Source organism: Lontra canadensis, unplaced genomic scaffold, assembly GCF_010015895.1.
Source record: "Lontra canadensis isolate GAN:19392208 unplaced genomic scaffold, GSC_riverotter_1.0 scaffold15, whole genome shotgun sequence".
Taxonomy (NCBI): domain Eukaryota; kingdom Metazoa; phylum Chordata; class Mammalia; order Carnivora; family Mustelidae; genus Lontra; species Lontra canadensis.
The window spans coordinates 25,306,641-25,328,967 of NW_022631009.1; the positions used below are offsets into that span (position 1 = coordinate 25,306,641).

General features: G+C 35.2%; 1 protein-coding gene across 2 annotated transcripts in view; it reads right to left on the minus strand.

The window, feature by feature from the left end:
* Positions 1-4,096: 4,096 nt before the first annotated feature.
* TMEM67 (transmembrane protein 67) overlaps positions 4,097-22,327 on the minus strand; it is a 50,207-nt gene continuing 31,976 nt past the window's right edge. Inside the window, exons 17-29 of one of the 2 annotated variants that reach the window (XR_004382820.1) lie at positions 22,227-22,325; positions 21,892-21,978; positions 20,601-20,700; positions 20,369-20,508; positions 18,604-18,744; positions 15,142-15,222; positions 14,534-14,650; positions 11,678-11,794; positions 11,469-11,573; positions 10,465-10,567; positions 6,857-6,999; positions 5,428-5,568; positions 4,097-4,288 (exon numbers count right to left, since the gene is read on the minus strand). Coding sequence is in view for 1 of the 2 variants with exons in the window: in XM_032858710.1 (XP_032714601.1) it covers positions 5,488-5,568; positions 6,857-6,999; positions 10,465-10,567; positions 11,469-11,573; positions 11,678-11,794; positions 14,534-14,650; positions 15,142-15,222; positions 18,604-18,744; positions 20,369-20,508; positions 20,601-20,700; positions 21,892-21,978; positions 22,227-22,325 (1,314 nt within the window). In the remaining variant the exon portion in view is untranslated. Of the gene's footprint in view, positions 4,289-4,329; positions 5,569-6,856; positions 7,000-10,464; positions 10,568-11,468; positions 11,574-11,677; positions 11,795-14,533; positions 14,651-15,141; positions 15,223-18,603; positions 18,745-20,368; positions 20,509-20,600; positions 20,701-21,891; positions 21,979-22,226; positions 22,326-22,327 lie in introns of those variants that run through there. The other variant, XM_032858710.1, reaches the window with a different exon arrangement.

Genomic DNA, 22,327 nt, shown 5'->3' on the forward strand with positions numbered 1-22,327 from the left:
TGGAAAGTTACAGATTGATTCGCCTCCACTTAGTGTAATAAACGTAGCTCTGGAAAGTTCATTTGCTCCATATCCTTAGCAGCCATGTTAGGTTTTTTAATGTTAGCCATTTTGGCGGCTCTGTGGTGAGAACTCAGTCATGGATTTTATTTTGTATTCTTAGGATGACTAAGATGGAGCACTTTTTAAATACTGATTTTTATTAAATACAAGAACGAATGTCCCTTTTGGCCTGTTTGGGGATCAGGTATGTAGCGTTGGTGCTGTTAGTGGCGACTTTATCCAACCGAGATGGCCAGCCACCCGAAAGAACACTTTCCATGCATGCGTAGTGAACCTTTGGAAATCCTCTTTTGAGAGATGCATACTGCAGTCTTTTGCCCATTTTTCTGTTGGTTTTGTCTGACTTTTCATTACTGATTTGATGAGGTCTTTATTCTGGATGGAAGTGCTTTGTCAGAGAACGCATTTCTAAATACTTCTATTGAGTTTTGCCTTTTCATTCTTGCAGTAGTATCTTTGATGAACAGAGTTCATGTAAATATCAAGTTTACATTTACATTTAATGGAAATAGAACTGTACATTTAATGTAAATTGTCAAGTCCATCTTACCGACATTTTCCTTTAAGGTTAGTGTTTTTTGGGTCTTCAGAAATCTTGGCCTAAAGTTCTAAATCTATTTTCCTGTGTTATCTTCTAGAGGCTTTAGCGTGTAACCTTTCACATTTATATCTACCATCGACCTGAAATTGGGTTTTGGGTAAGGGCAGCATAGGGATAAGGATTCTATTTTTTCCTGCCGTGATAGTTCAGTTGACCATTGAAAAACCACGCTGTCCTCACTGCACTGCATATCACAGATCAAGGGACTGTAGATCCGTTTCTAGACTCCGTTCCAGTGCCGTTTGTTTGACCTGGGCAGACCCACAGCCATGGTCTTTTTTGTACTAATAATAGATGCCAAGTTATTGTTTTAAGCCTACAGACTGCTTTATGTTGGGCAATTTGTCCCCTGCTACTTCTAGCACTCCGAACAATGTGACATTGCCTTCCGGCTGGCCCCAGAGACAAATCTGGGTCTTTCTTTCCAAATTAAATATTAATAGGACTTACTCCTGTGACTTCCACTACGGTAACGCTTGTGTAGTACTAGCTATGTGCCCGGCATTCCTTGAAGCGCTGTATGCTCCTTAACTCGTTCAATCTTCCCCCAAACTCTAAGTGGTGGGGACTACTATCCCCTTTTACAGAGGGGGGAAGTTTCATCACAGAGAGATAAGTAACTTGCTCTGAATCACTTAGCTAGTAAGAGCCAGGAGTTGAACACACTGAGTCTGGCTCTGGATTTTGTGTTGTCGACCACTACCCTTTGCTTCCTGTCTTATAGGCGATGTTTTGTTTGGTTTTTTTTTTTTTTAAGGAACCAAAACATGCAGCCAAGCAACAGAGGGTAGAAGCACCAGCCTCCTAGTCCATGGACCACCCATTATTCCAGGGTGATTTGACTGTGGCAGATCCCTTCTTGCCCCCTCTGTCCATTCACTCCCTCTTTGGGGTGTTAATGTAGTCAACTGGTAAACTTTGCTTGGTTAAAGTCTTTATACACTGTGGCTTGATGTAAAAATCTTTAACAATGCAGCTCTTATTTTCCTTTCCAAATTCCTCTCCCTCCAAAACTCCCAAATGTACTATTTCCTGTTCTTTTATGTGATGGAGACACAGGAGAGGCTCAGGAAAATGAACTTGATTATACTCACAGGTCCTAAAAATAAGAGGCATGCCATGCGGGTACTCACATCACCCGGAGCCACATGGGGAAGCACCGGTGTCGGTCAGGAGGCAAAACAGGAACAAGGGGACAGTTTAGGTCACAGCTTTTATCAGTTTCTCCATTTCTGCAAGAAGGCAAGGCAGGCCAGGGTGGACAGGATTGCCTAGCCTGAATAATTCCAGGCGGCTCTAAGCTACCACGGACTCTAAGGGGTGGTGCTTGGCTGCCTGGTACCTGGTCCAGTGGTGATTAAGGCAGAGGAGTATTGCAGAGGATATTGGGTGTATGGGCCAGATGGAGATACGGATCTGGATGGGTAAGTCTGCATGTCAAAAGCATGCTCCTGGCGAGGCCCTTCACTGAAATTTCAATCCCAGCAAAAATGTTTAAGTAAATCTCCCTAGCCAGAAAAAAATTTTAAGGTGTCATAACATCATAACATACAGCAAATTTTAATATAAAGAACACATGTATTTTGTATTCAAACGACCTGTAGTGCCCAACTGCTATGTGCTTCGTCTCAGAGTACGGACTGTTCTTGCTTTGATTGCCCTTGTCTTCTTTCCTTCTTTAAAGACTTTATTTATTTATTTGACACAGAGAGAGAATGAGGCAACACAAGCAGAGGGAGTGGCAGAGGGAGAGGGAGAAGCACGTTCCCCGCTGATCAGGGAGCCGGATCCCAGGACCCTGAGATCATGACCTGACCGGAAGGCCAATGCTTAACTGACTGAGCCATCAGGTGCCCCTGGCCTTGTCTCCTTTAGATCAAATACCATTTTTCTCAGGTAGAAGTCCTAATGACCACAGATGCACAGTTCAGAGCTTTCCCATCACACCTTGGTGGCTATAGCACTTTTCAGATCGCTGGAATCACTGGTTAATACACCCACTTCCTCTACCAATTCTAAGACCCTTCTGAGGGGCTGTCGAGTGGGAAGAGGTAGAAATATCGTTTGAATGAATAAAGGCATGAGTAAATGAAACTCTCCCTTCCAAAGACAATATTCCACTCTCTCCCTTTTTTCTAATCTGTGTCACAAACCATGTCTATAACACGGTGTGATGACAGCTCCTTCTTTCCTCAGGTCACCGACGGCTGTGACATCTACCAGGGAGGGCCCCTTCCTGGTAAGGCTGGGGGGCTGAAGTGGAAATAAGGCTCAGAATTTCTGTTGGTTAGTTATTGATATCAGTAACCTGGGTTCAAATAGTATGAAATTATTTCATTAACAAGACAGAAAATATATTTGGAGGCAGATGTTTTAAACTAAAAATTATAAAAATTCTAATGTTCATAGTTCACTCACTGCTGTAAGTTTATCTTCATGAATTAACCCTTACAATAAGTAGTAAACAGAGGGTATTATTTCCATTGTAGAGATGCAGACAAAAGCTCAAAGATGTCAAATGACTTGTTTTAAGGTCCAAAAGCTAGTAAGTGACAGAGGCAAAATTCTAACTTGAATTCGGGGCTCCCATTATTAAATCTGGAGCATTTTCCATGAAGCCGCATGGCTCCTTGACTTACATTTATTTCCCCTCAGCTTTTATTTGTCAGTATTTGTAGACAACAAAAAGGATCCGTATTTCGTATTTCATGCCTGCAAGCACTGAGTTATTGGTCACTGTGAATGCTTCTCAGTCTGGGAAACCAGCAGAGCCTTCTCTGAAGGGGCTGTTAGGACAGCAGTACGCGAGAAATAAGCAAATATAAACATCTCATAACACAGAGATTGATCTGCAGAATTATGTTAGGGGCCCATGCATTTCTTTTCTTTTCCTTTTTTTTTTTTTTTTGGGAGGCGATTGCCTATGCATTTCTATAGGGGACACTAAACACACACCAGCTTATAAAGATGTTCAGACCTCGATGTTCAAACTCGAGGTGAACCTAGAGTTTGCTTCATTATGAAATGATGAGGAGACTTACCAAATGTTTCTAGGTAATCAGTAAAACTGGGGGTATAAGATGCAAAGTACAGTAAATTGGTGCTACAAAAGATTATGGATCTAACGGAAAATTAGGCACCTGATTACAGAATTTAAATTGTAGCAATGTGAACAAAGGAATCCACAGTATGTGAAAATCTGAACATTTTTATATATCTAACCAAAATAAAAAATAATATTGTATAAAACTAGTGTAGGATGATTTTTTAAAATGCCTTTTCTCTGTGTGCATTTATTAGGTGAGCCAACTCATCCTAATTTTTGAAATTGCCATTTTCAAACATTCACACTAATATTGACTTCTCATGTGTGGAATGAGAAGTTGAATTTATTTCGCATGCTTCTGAGCAAGCGGTTTTAAAAATCCATAGTATACATTTATTTCTTTTTGCAGCTTTTATAAAGGCAATCCTGTAGTTTGACCCTTCAGAAACTGTAGTTTCAAATACTTGACTTCTTAGCCCTACTTCTTTCTCCTCGGTCATCCTTACGATTCAGAGAAATGTAAAAGATTCAACTCTGGCAAAGGCTGGGGACATGGACCGCAATGGTGTTGTTCATTCCTAAATGTTAGTTTATGAAATACACATTAATCAAACAAGAAACAGAGACATCAAATGTTTTACACCATATTTTCAATTCAAAAACAAAAACAATATTTACATAACATTACATTTAAGTATTTACATAGCATTAACAGAAAAGACAGTAAGAAATGATGGCTTGGGGTTAATGATTATTATACTTGAAATATAAGATGTCTTTCAAATACATGGTATACAATGAAAATCATATCATGGAAAATTATTAACTACATGGCTCAGAATTTACATTCTGGATCCTAATGTTTTTTTTCTTATTTAAAAAAAAATACAAGCCTACTGACTTATGAGGCCTAAGTTTGTTTTCAATAAGTCACCTTGTCAATATAACATGATAAATTTATAGTTTATTATTTATAATCTTTAAACATAACTAAAAAGCAAAATTTGGGGAGTGCTCTTAAAATGTTAAGTAATTTATAATGTATGAAAAACTATATTGGGGAAAATGTCATACACTGTGACTTTTTTTTTAAATGTAAGTGATATTTAAGGTATACACGTGCTTGATGGGAAGGACATATTGACCTAACAATACAGGTATATAAAGGAATGAATATAGACCATTTCATGAGATACCTATTAATCCAATAGTGAATTAGTCCATTGCCAAACAGGGTAAACAATTAAAATAAAGCAAATTGAATCAGCAATATATAATTTCAAATTTCTAAGTACTTAAAGACATTTTTCAACATTTATTTACCATAACATATGTAAAAACTAGAAAATAGTAAACTGAAAACTAGGGTTGAACTTGTAATTAGATAATTTTGTCAATGTGAGAAAATGTAAGCAAATCCCAGTTTATAAAATTATCTACAGAGACCAACAATGGGGACTGTTGTATCATTAAAAAGTGTTCTGCTGACAGCAACACTTAGATTTCTTTTGCCCCATTGTCAGTGTATCTAATTTATGAGTTGGTGAATTAAATACCACCACAAATGGGAAAACAACATTTTTCATTATATCACATTATATATTCACAAAGAAGTTATGTATCCACAAGTTATAAAAATAAATCTTTCTTTAGATCAGAAAACAAATAAAAATAGAAAAATCTGTATTAAAAGTTTTAAAAGCTACAGCAAACTAACCTGATAATTATGACTGTTTTTGACACAACTATATTGTCTTTAGGTTATCTATTCAAAAAATTAAATCAAAAATCTCTGATCCACCAATGTTTTGGATGCCAAATTCTTCTGTCCTACTGTATTCCGTATAAATCTAAAAATCTGGAAAATTAAAACAATTTAGAATGAAACATATAGAAAGAAAATTAAATATGCACGTCAATTAAAAGATCTAAATTAAACTAGCTAATTCTCTCAACTATTTACTTTCATTTAATAGGCATCTGTATTCCATGGTGATACACAAAATTGTTTCAAGAGTATTTATCATCTTTCATAATATTAAAGGTTACATATCAAAGATCACAATATCACAAAGATCACAATATCAAAGAAGTACATATTCCTCTTTAGAATGTATCTTGATGAGTTAATAATACAACCTGCTCATGTTCACAGGGATACACCATCAAATATTTTGCAAGGCAACTTACCTCTAGCCCTAAAAGCTATGGAAATATCAAAAGAACTGTTAGGGATAGAATTTGTTTATAATTTTAGATCTCTGTCAAAGACTGATAAATTATATATTACTAACTCATATACTTCCTCAACATGGGGGAATACCTGAGTGATATTAATAACAACATTTCCAGAACAGATTTGTCATTTAAAAAAAAATTTCCACTTCAGGCTCCATTCCCAACCAGCAGTTGTTTTTTTATCCACACAGGCAGAAAATCTGTTAACAGTTCCAGTAAAGGGGCTTCTCTGTGGCTGAGTCCTGAGCTCTCTGGAGCCTGCCTTTTTGTTACCTTAACATCTGGCCCAGAGGGTGAAGGGAACTCTAATTACTGCTACTTTTTAAAAAAAATTTCAACTTAAAGTTTTAGTTAGTTAACATATATGGTAAAATTGGTTTCAGGTTCTAATTACTGCTACTTCTGGCATCTGGGAGATCAACAATTTCATTATCTTCCTACTGGATTCCTTTCACATTTGCTCAAGCAACTTATGCTCTCCACAATACCCCAGTACTTCAATAACAATGAAGGAGAGTGTAATTGGTTGAAATGTTTCTTCTTATATTCTAAATCTTAACAAATTCCTAGTGAAAGCAGACACTGTTATTCTCTGCTATAAAATAGCTACTTCCAAAGTATTTGTTTTTAAGGAAATCCAGTAAAAATTTTTATTTATTTTTTTAAATTTATATTTATTTATTTATTTATTTTAAGATTTTATTTATTTGTTGACTTATTTGTCAGAGAGAGAGAGCACAAGCAGACAGAGTGGCAGGCAGAGGGAGAGAGAAGCAGGCTCCCCACTGAGCAAGGAGCCTGATGTGGGACTTGATCCTAGGACCCTGGGATCATGACCTGAGCTGAAGGTAGTGGCTTAACCGACTGTGCCACCTAGGCGTCCCTCTAGTAAAAATTTTTAAACTTACCTCTTGTTGTAGGTATGTAAGAAAGGCTGCTAGAACAAAATTTTGGCAAGCCAAATCCACAACACAGAAGAACAGCAGATCAAAAATAAGAAGAGTGGCTTCATTTCCATAATATAGAACACTGCTGAAAGAATACCCTTCATCTGTTTTTTGAAAAAAGCATTTTATAAGATATGAATTAGAAACTTTAAAATAGAACAAACTTCTGATAAACTTCCAGTGATAAAATCTCCATATTTAAAAATAGCATAACAGAAATTACTATTTATAATACTTCATGGTTGTCAAAAAAAATAAAGGGGGATTAAAATTTGCTAATCTCAAAAGTTAGTCAAGGAAACCTGCTCATAAAAAGTAATTCTAACATTTGTACCAAGGGTTGGTAACTGCTAGTAATGTAAGTATATAGTCAATATCTTTCAAAGACCAGGTAATGAATACCCCTTATTTGTTTATATAACAAAAGGCTGAGGAATTGTAGAAAGATTCTCTAAGATAAAGTTAAAAAACAAAAACAAAAACAAAGAACAAAACGTGCAAGGACTGAAAAGTGCATAGTGAGCTGTAATTGTGTCTTAAATAGTCCTCTAAGGTTAGTTTCATATTTTGTGTTTATTTCCCTTGCCTTAAAGAGACATATCTAGAAAAAACTGATGTTCTGTACAAATGTCTTTGCCTCTCTTTCTTTGACCTCCTGCTTGACAATAGCAACTTTCTTTAAGATGCAGTTCAAACTTCTCCATGTTGCCTCTTCTTGCTTGACTCTACGTCTGGTTAGATTTTTCACTCACTATTCTGTACCTAACCTGTGCCCACACACACTTCCTCCCTAGCATCACCCCACTCCTCCATTCAAAATGCCCCCTAGTCTATGCCGTGTATCCCAGGACTGACACAACACATGATACCCAATGATGCAAGAACAGGTGATATGTAGGCCAGGACATAGGTTACACCATTTCCATTCTTACCAACCCATATAAGAGATTATTAGTCACATTAAAAGTGACATACATACTACCTTTTTAATGATAAGAAACCAAGTTTAGGCACTATTCCTGTCTTAGATATCTACGATTTTTTAAGAACTTGGATAAAATGAAAAATTAAATGTTAAATATTAATCACAAATGTTATTCTTCCTTAAGTGTTTTATTGGTTTTCCACTGACTGCACATTCCCATGAAATCTGAATTTTATTTTCACTCTTGCCCCTTTTATTTAACATAGTACTGGATGTCCTAGCCACAGCAACTGGACAAAAGAAAGAAACAAAAGGCATCTAAATTGATAAGGAAGAAGGCAAACGGTCACTATTTGCAGATGACATGATACCATACTTAGAAAACCCTAAAGATGCTACCAAAAAACTACCAGAAGTAATAATGAATTCAGTAAAGTTTAGGATACAAACTTAATACCCAAATATTAGTAGCATTTCTATACACTAATAATGAAGTAGCAGAAAGAGAAATTAGGAAAACACTTTCATTTACAATTATACCCCAAATAATAAAATACCTAGGAATAAATAACCAAGGAAGTGCAAGATCTGTACTTTGAAAACTATAAAACACTGATGAAAGAAACTAATGGCAAGATATTTCATGCTCAGGGACTGGGAGAATTAATATTAAAATGTTCATACTCCCCAAAGTAGTCTACAGATTTGACGTAATCCCTATCAAAATACTAACAGCATTTTTCACAGAACTGGAAGAAGTAATACTAAAATTTGCATGGCACCACAAATACCCAAATAAATCTTGAGAAAGATTTAACAAAGCTGGAGGTATCACAATTCCAGATTTTAAGATATGTTATAAAATTGTTTTAACCAAAACAACATAGTACTGGCACAAAAACAGACATATAGATCAATAGAACAGAATAGGGAATATAGAAATAAACCTACACTTACATGGTCAATTAATTTATGACAAAGAAGGCAAGAATATACAATAAGGAAAAGACAATCTAATAAATGGTGCTGGGAAAACTGGACAGCTACACGCAAAGAAGGGAACTGGACCCCTTTCTTACACCAAACACAAAAATAAATTCAAAATGTATCAAAGATCTAAATGTGAGACCTGAAATCATAAAACTCCTAGACATAAACATTAATTTCTTTGATATCGATCATAGCAACATTTTTTTCTAGATATGTCTCTTGAGGCAAGGCAAACAAAAATGAAAACAAATTGTTGGGACTACATCAAAATAAAAAGCTTTACACAGTGAAGGAAACCATCGACAAAACCAAAAGGCAACCTACTGAATGGGAGAAGGTATTTGCAAACGACATACCTAAAAAGGGGTTAATATCCAAAATACATAAAGAACTTACACAACTCAACACCAAAATACAAATGATCCCATTTAAAAATGGGCAGAGGAACTGAGAGACATTTTCTCAAAAAAGGCATATAATGATGGCCAATAGACACATGAAAAGATGCTTATCACTAATCATCAGGAAACTGCAAATCAAAACCACAGTGAAAACCTTACACCTGTCTGAATGGCTAATATAAAAAAGACAAGCACTAACAAATGTTTATGAGGATGTGGAGTAAAGGGAACCCTGTGCATTGTTGGTGGGAATATAAATTGGTACAGCTACTGTGGAACCATACGGAGGTTCTTCAAAAAATTAAAAATAGAAATACCATATGTTGCAATTAATACCACTATTGGGCATTTACCCAAAGAAAACAGAAACACTTAAATTCAAAAAGATACATGTTCCCCTACATTTATTGCAGCATTATTTACAGTAGCCAAGATATCAAAGCAGCCCAAGTATCCATTCATCAATGAATGGATAAAGAAGAGTAATACATATATATTCACACACAGACACAGTGGAATATTACTCAGCCATAAAAAGGGTGAGATCTTGCCATCTGCAATAACAGGGATGGATCTTGAGGGTATTATGCTAAGTGAAGTAAGTCCGAAAAAGACAAATACCATATGATTTCACTTACATGTGGAATTATAAAAAAAGATGAATAAGTAGACAAACCAAAAGCAGAATCAGACCTATAAATACAGAAAACTGATGGTGGGGTGGGGAGACAGGGGGAAGGACACATGGGTAAAGGAAGTGTGAGATACAAGCTTCCAGTTATGGAATGAACAAGTCACAGGAATAAAAGGTACAGCATAGGGAATGTAGTCAGTGGTATTGTAAAAGTACTTCATGATCAGATGGTGATCACTTATGGTGAGCAGAGGAGATACAGACTTGTTGAATCACTATGTTATATACTTGAAACTAATGTAACATCATCTGTCAATTATATTCAAATTTTTTAAAAATCTGAATTTTATGTGTTTTACTATCTCTTCCATGTCTACGACTAATTTTAAAATTCAGTTTTTTTACTCTCTTGTGGAATAATTATCTTTTATATTTTTGTTTCCTGCTACATGACATAATAAAATGAAACACAGAAAACTACTATAATACCAAGAAGTTAACCAAGTTCTGTATGTTTCCTTTGTTTTTATATAAAATTAAAAGAAAATAACCATAAGTACTTTTTTTTTTCAAAGTTTGAAAATAGGAATCAAGTGCAGCAAAGGCATTTGAAGGATACCATTGTAAAAGATGCTTTTTTCCATTGGTTCCATGAATTCCATTCCAAGAATTCTTTCAAGAAGCAATTTATCTTTTATAAAGTAGTCCATTTCCTTATGAACCTAATATAAAAAGACAAGAGTCATTTCAAAAATAGCAGTGAAATGTTTCCCATTTAATGTAAAATCAGAAAGGGAGAAAATGAAAAGTGAATAACCATGAAGAAAATCTGTTCTTTAAAAAAAGACTGATTGGGGGGGGGCTGGGTGGCTCATTCGGTTAAGCATCTGCCTTTGGCTTAGGTCATGATGTCCTGGTATCGAGCCTGCATTGGGCTCCCTGCTCAGTGGGGAGCCTGCTTCTCCCTCTGCCTGCCCACTTCCCCTGCTCGTTCGCTCTGATCTCTCTGACAAATAAATAAATAAAATCTTAAAAAAAAAAAAAAAAAGGCTGATTTTACTACAGTGGGCTTTACAACAAAATTTTCTTTAGAAATGTTAAAAAAAATTTTTTTATTGGAGAGCAAGTGAGCACACGCACAAGCAAGGGGACTGGCAGGCAGAGGGAGCAGCAGATTCCCTGCTGAGCAAGGATCATGACCCGAGCCGAAAGCAGACACTTAACTGACTGAGCCACTGGGCGTCCCAAGAAATGTTTTAAGTTTTAAAGGTCAAGGGCTAGATATACTTAAAATTAATTTATAACAACTTTTCAGGAGTATAACTATAGCATAGAATATTTCTATATTTAACAAACATAATAATATTTCAGTAATTAGCTAACAAAATTCCAGCAGACATACTTTAGGGGAATCATCATTTTGCTAACAGATACATAAAATGTCACTTTATTTTTATATAACCTCACTCTATTCTTAAGCCACAGTATTAATTTTGATAGGTAAAAAAACGAGGTCTCTAAGTCCACTGACATAGTTAGCTAAAGAAATAACTGGAATTACTGGTTAACTTTTTAAAAATTGTATTTTGCTTCTAGTTGAAATATAAACACTGACATACATACATGATCGATGAAAGAGCCAAGAAATTTATTCATAGTATGATATGCTTTTATACTCTGCTCAAAAGTACTTGCTGATGAACTCAGTAGTCTGGCTGGGCCATTTTTCTAATGTGAAAGAGATAAGAATAAATGCAACATGTCTTACATTCTTGGTTTTTAAGTAACATGAAATACTGGCAAAATATACCCAAATTGTACTTTATACAAACCCTTGTGAGTGTCTCATGAATTCTGTCATAGTGTTGTCTCATCTGGCTAGAAATTGCAATCTGAAAAGTCTGACCATCTGTGTTGGGTACCAAACCTCTCTGGCTACACAAATTTTCCTGAAAAGTTAAAAAAATTAAAATAAAGGTCATGGAAGTTTTGCCTATTTCAAAAAGAAAATACAACATTTTTCTTTTAGTTGGTATCACAAGATACTGAAACTATATTTGAGACAGAGATTCTGACATTATCCAATGTTCTCACTCTTCTCTGGGTTTTACTCATTTCTGTGTTGTCCTATGCTGTTCAGGTCTCTGTATCATCTCCTTTTACCCTACTTTAAAAAAAGAACCCATACTAAATTCATTGTATATTGATATTCATAGCTTTCTTTATGATTAACTCTATTGCTCTTTAATGCATGCCAAAAAGTCTAGTTTTAGATTAACTATTTTTATAATTATAGTCTTTTTTGTTTTCTAAAAACTTAAAGAACACTTCCTTAATTAAATGCAAAAAAAGGTAATGTGATACATGACCAGTTAATGTCATGTACCAGATCTCCAGTTCAGGTTTCCCTGACACAACGTGAATCCTGACAACCACAAACATGTAAAATTTTGTCTTACCCCACCCTCTACCTACTTCCCATCTATGCTTCAGGGTCAGCGCCAGTCCTGCCTCCCTTCTCTTGTTTTATTTGCCTACTCCAGAGCTTAATAATCTCTTTGTCCAAATTTAATCTGCAAACATAATATAACACTTGGTTTTCTACAGACTGAAAGGAAGTCTACATGTATTGAATTTCTCTATTAAAAAAATAATGAAATCTTTCTTTTTTCCTGATTAAAAAAGCACATGTTATTGCAGAGAATTTATAAAATATGGAGAGGTACAAAAAAGAAAGAAAAGAAAAATCACCTATGAATCTCAACACCCAGAGATACAAATATTTTAAGGTATTTTATTTCCAGTCCTTCGTCCAGGCATATAGATATAGATGACATAAAACTGGGATCACACTACTTTCTTTTTTTTTTTTTTTTGAAGATTTTATTTATTTACTTGAGAGAGAGAAAAAGAGTGAGAGAGAAAGCATGAGAGGGTAGGGGGTCAGAGGGAGAAGCAGACTCCCCGCTGAGCAGGGAGCCTGATGCAGGACTCGATCTCGAGACTCCAGGTTCATAACCTGAGCCAAAGGCAGTCGCTTAACCAACTGAGCCACCCACACGCCCTCTTTTTCACCTAACGTTTTATCAGAGCAATTCTCTATGTCATTAAGTATTCTATAAAATACGATTTTTATGTCTACTTAAGAATTTCAGTGTATGAAAACCCACTGCTTTAATACTCTTTTTGCCCTTATAAATAATCCCTGTGATGAAGATCCTGAGCCTAATTAGCTATTCATATTGCTAATTATTTCCTTGAGTTAGATTCACTGAATTAGTGAGTCAAAAATAATGAATTCTTTAAAAGCTCTTGGTATATATATTTCTAACTGCTTTCCAGAAGATTTGTAAAAATTATCCCAAGACCAGTAGTTTTATGGGTGCCCATTTCACCATGTCCTTGGTACTATTAAGTATTAGCTTTCTTTTAAAAAAAAACTTGGCTAATTTGAAAAGGGCAAAAATATTATTTTTTATATATATTTATTATGAGCTATACATTTTTAAGGGGTTTATTAATCTCTTCCATTTCTTATTTATGTACTTAATAATTGTCTTTTTTCCAATGAGGTTTTAAGTGTCTGCTTAATGATTTATATGACTTTCAATATTGTTTTCAATATCTTTATCATATTTATTATTGGAATTTTAGTCAAATTCTCTTTTATTTATATGATTGTTGACTATGTAAATGTTCTCCATTAATAAAGTAAAATAAATTAATATTCTCTTTATGATGCTTTCTATTCTTTATGTTTAAAAATTCTTCTCCCAATCTCAAATATTCTTTTTTTACATTTAACCTTTCAAACCGGGTATAATTTCTAACAGTTAACCAACCAGTTCATGTATTAAATAAATCATTTTTCTCTGAGATGCTATTATCATATATTAAATTCTTACAAATCACAGGTATGGTCCATTAGTCATAAATTCTCTCGATTTTTCCTCTCAAGTGTTTATTTTTCTTTTTAAACTTTATTATGGATGTTTTCTAATGTACACAGTACAGAGAACAGTAAACCATCCACCACCCAACGCCAAATCTGTGAATACTTCTGTATCTCTAACAAATAAGGTCTTAAAAAACAAAACAAAACCTACCATGCCATTTTCACACCTAACAAAATTAATCATTCCTTAATATAATTTAATATTTAGCTCTTAAACCTTCCAGATTATTCCCAAGGATATTTTTAAGTTTTTGGTTTGAATCAGGATCCAAAGTCTACACACTGTACTTGTTTTGTTTCTAAATCTCTCTCACCATCTGACAGTTCCTCCTCCACCACCACCACCCACCCCTCCTCTTTATGTGCCTTGGATTTGCTGGAGACACTGGGTCATCAGTCCTGCGAGACATTCTGCATCTTGGGTATGACTGATTGCTTCCTATGGCATTATCTCATTGATCCCTCTATCTCCTCTACTTCCTATAAGTTGGTGATCAGATCTAGAGGCTTGATTATATTCAGGTTCCATTTTCTCAGACAAGAATATTCCACAAGTAATGTTATGTACTTCCTACTGCATCACAACTGGACGTGATTAATGTTGGTTTTCCCAATTTCCCCTTGTAGTAAGACTGAGCCAGTGTGCTGATTATGTCAACCTGATAGCTCATTATAAAGCTCCCTGTCAATCTCTTCTCAGTTAAAAACTAAAAGATGTTAAATATATTCATACCGCTTCTCTTTTAAGGTTCATATTCATTTCCTCCATATTAGTATCTGCATGCCCATGCACTGATCTACCATGAATGTAATATCCAAAGCATCTGTGGGATAACAGAAACACTGAGATCTATAAAAAGAGAAAAAAAGAATAATTAGTAACTCACATAGAAAACAATGAAAATTAAGTTTTTCTTAAAATTGTTTCCTTTCTCTGAAAATAAAGAGGGTTGAATTCCTGGAAAATATATAAATAGGACAATAAAGGAAAAAGAATAATACTATTTTTAAAAAGTAGACAGAAAAGAGATGGAAGATATTTTCTAAGAAAGGAAGAAATAGGATTGATGTATGAAAATTATTTTTCAGGGACTCTGCTGAGTGAATTTATTTGTTGGATAAAGAATTCATAATTAAGAAATTACAAATGAAGAAGAAGAAACTAAAGCAGTAAACAATAACTTGTAGCTCATTATAACTATCTCTGGAATTAACAATCAGTGGGAAATTGGACTAAAAAATTGAATCATACCAAATCACTTTTAAAGCCTCTCTTAATGTACTCATGACCTTTAAAAAGGGAAAAATAACAGTTGCAAGATAAAGTCAGAAAGTACTTACATTGCTCATACAGCATAAATCCACAAACTGTCGAATTTTATCTTCTATGAATCTCTCATAAAAGACAACAAAGAACATGATCTGAAACATAAAGCCAAGTTCATGCTTATTAGCTTTTAAAATTTAATTTTCTTTTACAGCCACAGTGTAGTATCTTAAGAAAAAAGAAAGTTCACTGAGGAACACAGTGGCCTCAAAACGGTTCCTGTGGGATAAAATCCTATTTATTATCTCTGATTCCTCTGTCAAAGAAATAAGGTTTTGGAATTGTGTTAAGATTTATTGAGGGAGCCTATTTTGAATTTTAAAAACTTTCCTGTATCATTAAAACACAATAGGACAAACGGGGGTTGGGGGGAGAAAGAGAGAGGCTTTAAAAAACTTAGCATAAACCAATGTATTAATGGCCAGATTTACATCTGGTTCTGCAATCCTACCCATCTCCTAAATTCCAAAGCCGATAGAAAACTTGCTGCTTTCAAATTAATCTTCCCTGACAGAGTAGCACATAAAAAGCATACATCAAAAATTCTATTTCAACTGCAGATAATACATTAAAGATTCAAATGGAATGGTTTCAAGTGTTCTTAGCTTTTACAATACCGGAAAAGGAAATTATTTTATAACTCAAAAGAGAAAAGTTTACATCTTAGACCTAATTAGATATATTTCAGAGAAAGATAACATTTCCTAAACACCCAGTTAAAAGGTGTCCCCCATTCCTAACTCCCATCTGCCTCACCTCCATTTATTTACTCCGTATCTCATCTCCCTACATGCCCTTTACAGCACTTGCCACAATCTGTAGCTTGTTCTTGTTAACCATATCCTTGAGCCCAGCATGGTGCCTAGAACACAAAACGGGGCACCTGGGTGGCTTAGTGGGTTAAGCCTCTGCCTTCGGCTCAGGTTGTGATCCCAGGGTCCTGGGATCAAGCCTCACATCCCGCTCTCTGCTCAGCAGGGAACCTGCTCCCCGCACACACCCCCCCCACCCCCGCCGCCTGCCTCTCTGCCTACTTGTGATCTCTCTGTCAAATAAATAAATAAATAAATAAATAAATAAAGAAAGAAAGAAAGAAAAGAAAAGAAATTTTAGAACACAAAATGGATTCAGATATCTGAATGAGTAAATAAATGAATCTACAGCAGCTGATTACTGAACACACTTCCCCAACATTCTGTACACATCTCATTTTAAATCCCTTTAAAGGACCTGAAAAACAGCAACTTAAACAAAATTTAAAAACTAAAGGATACCACCTAAAAGTTGAAGAAGCTGGGTTTAGGCAAATAACAGGAGTAAACAATAAAGACTAACATTATGAGAATAAGATTTTTTTGATTGAAAAATCAAGAATCTTTTAAGATTTTATTTTACTTATTTACTTACTTACTTACTTACCTACTTATAAGAGAGAGAAAGAGAGAGCACACATGCACACATGTACGCAAAATACTACCAGGATAATAGCAGGGTGAGAAACAAAGAATGAGGTGAGATGGTGGTGCCCGAGATGACTAGTTTCTGCCCCAACAATCCCTTCCCCTTTCTCCTTGGTGACAGACCCCTCCATGGAGTGGGCACACTGCTGCCCAGCTAAGAGATCCCATTGTAGGGAGTCGTGGCCATGTGCCGAAGTTCTGGCCAACGAGATGCTGAACGGCACTTCTGAAAAGGCTCTCAAAGACAAGAGAGGGTGAACCGTTCTCCCCGACTCCCTCCTTCAACTGCAACAGCCTTCATGGACCACAAGGGGACCTGAGAGATGGACATTCTGAGTGGCAGAGCTTCTGAGTCCTGGCGGCAATACGTAGCCACCCTGCACTGCACATCTCCACTCTCCTTTCTCACGGGAGGTTAACGGTCATTTTAGCTGCAGCCACTGCTATCTTGGGTTTTTTTTGTTGTACTCAACCAAATATGAAAAGCTTCAGATTCATTCCTTTAAATTCTCTACATCCAATATACTAAAAAAAATGTATACTGGTATATCTTTAAAATGAATTATTTTCTCACTATCATATTGATGACAAACATCAAACCCCATACTCTTCTGATCCTATCTCAATTCAAATTCTAATGTTTGGCTTTCTTTTTACTAAGCTATCCCACACTGGATCTATCCCTGTAGTTTCAAGTTTAAACAAGTCTTACCAATTTAAAATAAACATAAATTTTAAAAGTCTATTCTCAAGTTACAGAATGCCAGCTGGAAGCAATTCTGTAGGAATTTTTGAATTTAAATCCTATCATATTTAAAAATGGGCTGGGTTTTTTTTTGGGCAGAAATTTGTTTGCAGGTTAGAGGTAGTTTAACCCGATCTTTCCAGAGGTCCCACATTCATTTGCTGACTTGAAAGTTCAAGGAATTTTTAATCTAACAGAAAGGCTCTTTCCATTCATGAGAGTGTCTGGTAGCAAGAGAAAGAAGTACAGATATTAGAGTTAAGTTCTTTAGCTGATGCTTTTCTTCCATTCTCTCTCTCTTTTTTTAACGTCTAAGAAGATAGGGAAGCAAACATAGAAAAGATCCCTTGTGGGCGCCTCAGTGGCTCAGTCAGTTAGGGGTCTGACACTTCATTTTGGCTCAGGTCATGTTCTCAGGGTTGTGAGATTGAGCCCCATATAGGGCCCTGCTTTGGGATCCGTGCTGGGCGTGGAGCCTGCTTGGGGTTCTCTCTCTCCCTCTCCCTCTGCCCCTCCCCCTGCTTGCCCTATGCACGCAAACACACACACACATACACATATACACACACACACTCTCTCTCTAACAAATAAACCTTAAAAAAAAAAAAGGGGGAAAAAATCCCCTGCCCTGTCTTTCACAGGACCTGAATCTGAGAAGATCTATTTTAAGTTTCAATTTCCTCAATAAATATTTCAACAAATATTTCACAAGGAGTACCAGCAATCTGAGTATCTGAGTGAAATTTAATGATATATAAATAAATGTAGACAGTAAGTTGTATAAAAAAAAAAAGAAAATATTAAGCGTAGCTTAGCCATCTCTATAGTTTATGTAAACTAGGCTATGGAGTCCATCCTCTGACAAGAATGCCGCAGGCTCTCAAAGACCCTTCAGAACTCACTATGGATAAGAAAGTGAATGAATTCTGACATCCGACTGCTGGGGTTCAAACTCTGGTTCTGTCAATCTCTCACTGCATGACTTTAGCAAACTATTTTGCATTTCTGTGCTCCAGTGTCTTCATCTATAAAATGAGGATACTAACTAAGCCTATCTACAAGGGCTACTGTAAAGATTAAGCTAATATGTGCCATGCAATTAATTAACACAGTGCTTGGATTTTAATACCAGGTAAGAATTATCTATTAGCTATTATTGTTGCTCTCGCCATTATGAAACCAGGGTGTGATCAACAGCTGAAGATAATTAGTATGTAAACAGCTATAAATATAGAAAGGCAATGTTGCTGAAAAGTATAATCTGTTGTTACCTGTATTATTCCAATGATAAGCCAAAGAACAGTAGACACCGCATATCTCAAAATGCGGCTGTAAGGAGCTATGTAGCTAGGTGGGCTTCTAGAAAGACTAGAGGATGAGTCCATTAATGCTAAGTTCTTGAATCCAACAACCTGGAGTAAAAAGGCAAAATTTAAACAGACATAAATAAAGAAAATAGCTCTACTCTGAAAATGAGATATTCCTCCCTATTTCTTACCTTAAAAACTAAAATATTTATGTAACTTTATATAAACAGTAGAAAATCTAGGTAAAAATAATTATGCAGTATTTTTAGTTACAAATGAAAAAATTAGTTCATTTGGAATTCTCTTCAATATGACTAAAGGCCAAATATAACCTTATTATTATATATACTGACAAAACTCAAAAATTTGTCAAAAGAATAAAACTTTTTCAGTAAACTACCAGTGAACAACCAGCATTTCACACACTTTTTTAACATATGCCAGACACTATGTAAGATACTTTTTTATACTTTAAAAAAGTATTTTCCAAAATGTGTTCTAAGGAAGGTACCTTCTTTGATAAAAGGAAACCATGGTTAAGTAAGTGTGGTCTGTACATTATACTCATGTTCATGCCTTCCACTCCCTCAGAATAAAGGCTTCGGGAAGTTTTACAGTGAAGAAATCGACATGATTTTATTGAATCCAATGTTTCCCAAATGTGCTTAACAAAAAAAATTCTTTTTCATGTAACACCTTTTAAAGCTCTATAAAACACTCTTTTAACAAACAATACTATTAATGAATTTTTGAAAAATTGTTCATATGTCTTAGAGACACAGCTATTCTTCTATTGGCTTTAAAAAAGGAAAGAAAAGGAAAGGAGGGAGAAAGGAAGAAAAGAAGGAAAACGGAAGACAGACAGACATAAGAGTTAACAATTCATATCTAACTTTATATAAGCAGCGAATTCCTAGGAAAAGTCATTACCCACAGAAACGGTTTTCATAGTTCAGTCTCATATTCAGTACAGAAGACTTCCTTTAATAATACCAGCCAGATCTGTGAGATAACCGTGAAGGTATCATAAGCGTGTACCCATTCTCTGTGCATAGGTCAGCTCCAGCTCCAGCTCTTAGCACTGAACATAGTCCACGGTAGGCGTTCAGTGATAATTTGTTGAAAAATTTCACCAATAATACTTGTTATAATGCAGAATTCTAATTCTAATAAGAATGTAAATTAGAGAGGGAGGAAGTTTTTTCCAAAACATAGATAACTAGGCTAATTTTAGAGCTACTGAATCAAACATAATTTCTAGTGGTAAGGCCAGGCACAGTAGTTTATAAAAGTTTCCCAAGGGACTGTGATACAAACCAGTCATTTAAAAGCTGTTCCTTACCCAGAACAGTCAAACTGAAATAGACAGAATAGAATGATGGTAACTACCAGGGGCCAGGAAGGGGGAATAGGAAGTTGCTGTTTAATGGGTACAGAGTTTCAGTTGCGCAAGATGAAAAGAGATTTAGGAGTTGGTGGACAACAATGTGAATGTACCTAACAGGATTGAACTGCATACTTAAAAATGGTTATGATGGTAAATTTCATATTATGTGTATTTTAACGCAATTTTTAAAAGGCACTCTTTGTAATGGCTTGAGAGCTTCAGAAAACTCTTTAGAAAACTCTTTAGAAAACTCTTCCACTGATGTGAAAATGTAGCTGGAATTACACAAAATTAATATTTATGAGGTACACAGAAGTTTCACACAATTACAAAAGTTTATACCTCCAAAAAAAAGAGGACAGTAAGTATTTGAAAGAGTGGATTAATTTTTCTCACAGTCTGAATTTCATTCCACTCATTTGCTACAAAATATGTTCTCCATATGCTCACAGGAACCGTGGCACTCCGAACACCACCCTCACCTGGTCAGAGAGATAAAATAAGTAAAAGGGTTTCATCTTTGTTCTGAAAAAGCAGCCAAAGAATTTTGGTACAATGGTTACACTTCAGTTACCTTCAACAGCTTTAAGAACCTTTCCTTTAGGTCGCTCCCAATCAATAAAGAATATATCTATGGTAATCTGGGATATGAACTTATGCAAAAATTGCAGAGCCTGAAAATGACAAACAAAACATTTCTTATGAAAACAATAATGATTTTTTAATGAAACAAATACCCTGTAATCACAAGAATATATAATTTTCACAAATGACAAATAAAGTTATAATATCATTAGGGGATCACTAGAAGCTCATCAAATAACACAGAATCACCAAATTCACAAAATTTTCATACACATTAATTTGCCTTCCCTTCTTCTGTCTTTCTTTAAAATAGGGATATGAAAAAAGTAAAAATCCTACCTCCTCATCATACAGGGGCCATGCCTAATTATAACGCTTTCCCAAGGTTTCCAAAAGCATACTTTATTTTCTAGTCCATCTGATTTCTTTATAAGTAAAGGTATTTTTCAGCTATAATCTGCTGTCCTAATTAAAGCTTTAATTTAAGAGGCCTTAATTTAAGAGGCCTTAATTTAAGAGGCCTTTAAGAGGCCTTCTCTATCTTTTTTTTCCTATTCCTGGTATTGAGATACTTAGTTTTTAAAAATGTGTTGTTGAAACACATCTTTTTCATTTAACAGAAGTAGTATGTTTAATCTAGGGTGTTCTTCCTAGTAGATGCATTATTCATCAAAGGATAAAAGGATAAGGATAGGATGATTCCTCTCTTCGAGGAGCTCACCGATCAATGGGAAAAGCAGACACTGAATAATCACAGGACCATGGATGGGATATGCCAGGGGCATGTTAAGGAGCTTCACATACATTGACAGAACAATGAAATAGGGAGAGGGGATGCCATGGGAAGAGGAGAAAAAGAATATGGAGGAAGAGAAAACAAATTCTAAGACCAATTCATCATGTTATTTAGGGTGGTACCTTTTACAGTCCACTAAAGAGATAAAATTCATGCCCAAAGGCATTTTATCCCATTATGAATGTATCATCAGACTTTAAAAAAGACAGCCATAAAATGAATTATCACCTTATCAAATTAGCTCTAACTTGTATTAATCCAAAAATACTTACTATGGCTTCTTAGGAAAATCACTTAGGCTTGATTTTGAGAATGAACTATTATAAATAAAAGTAGATATCCTTGGTAAAATAAAATAATTCATGCTTCCTTTTAAAATCAAACTAAATTTTACACCCAAGGCTTTGAAAGCATTTTAATTTTAAAGACTTATAACTTTATTAGCAGGTCTTTTAAATTCAGGAACCTGTCCTTTGAAACTTACCTTCAGAGCAAAAGCACATCCCACGTAAGTAACAAGACGTTCTTCCTGAGCGGGCACTGGTAGCAAAACAGAGATTGATTTCTGTGCCTATGATAAAAATTACACTGTCAAATATGACCACACAGGTTTTTAATAAACACAATTTATAAACCAAAGAAGCATAGAAAAGGAAGGTGGTGATATTCAATAAATATCACATTCAAGAAATGGTGGTTTAGCACTTGCCTCAATACTCTTCATCAGAAATACCCCCAAATAAGAATAGATCCATTATATGGACAGTTTACCAGTTATTCAGGTATTAATAATTAGGTTAAATTCAGGAACTCACTTACTTTGAAGAAAATAAGCCAATAAAGACCTGTTCCCACAGTGATGATAAAGAAAACATTGGCCAGATCACCAGCATAGTACACCAAGAATTTCATAACTGTCT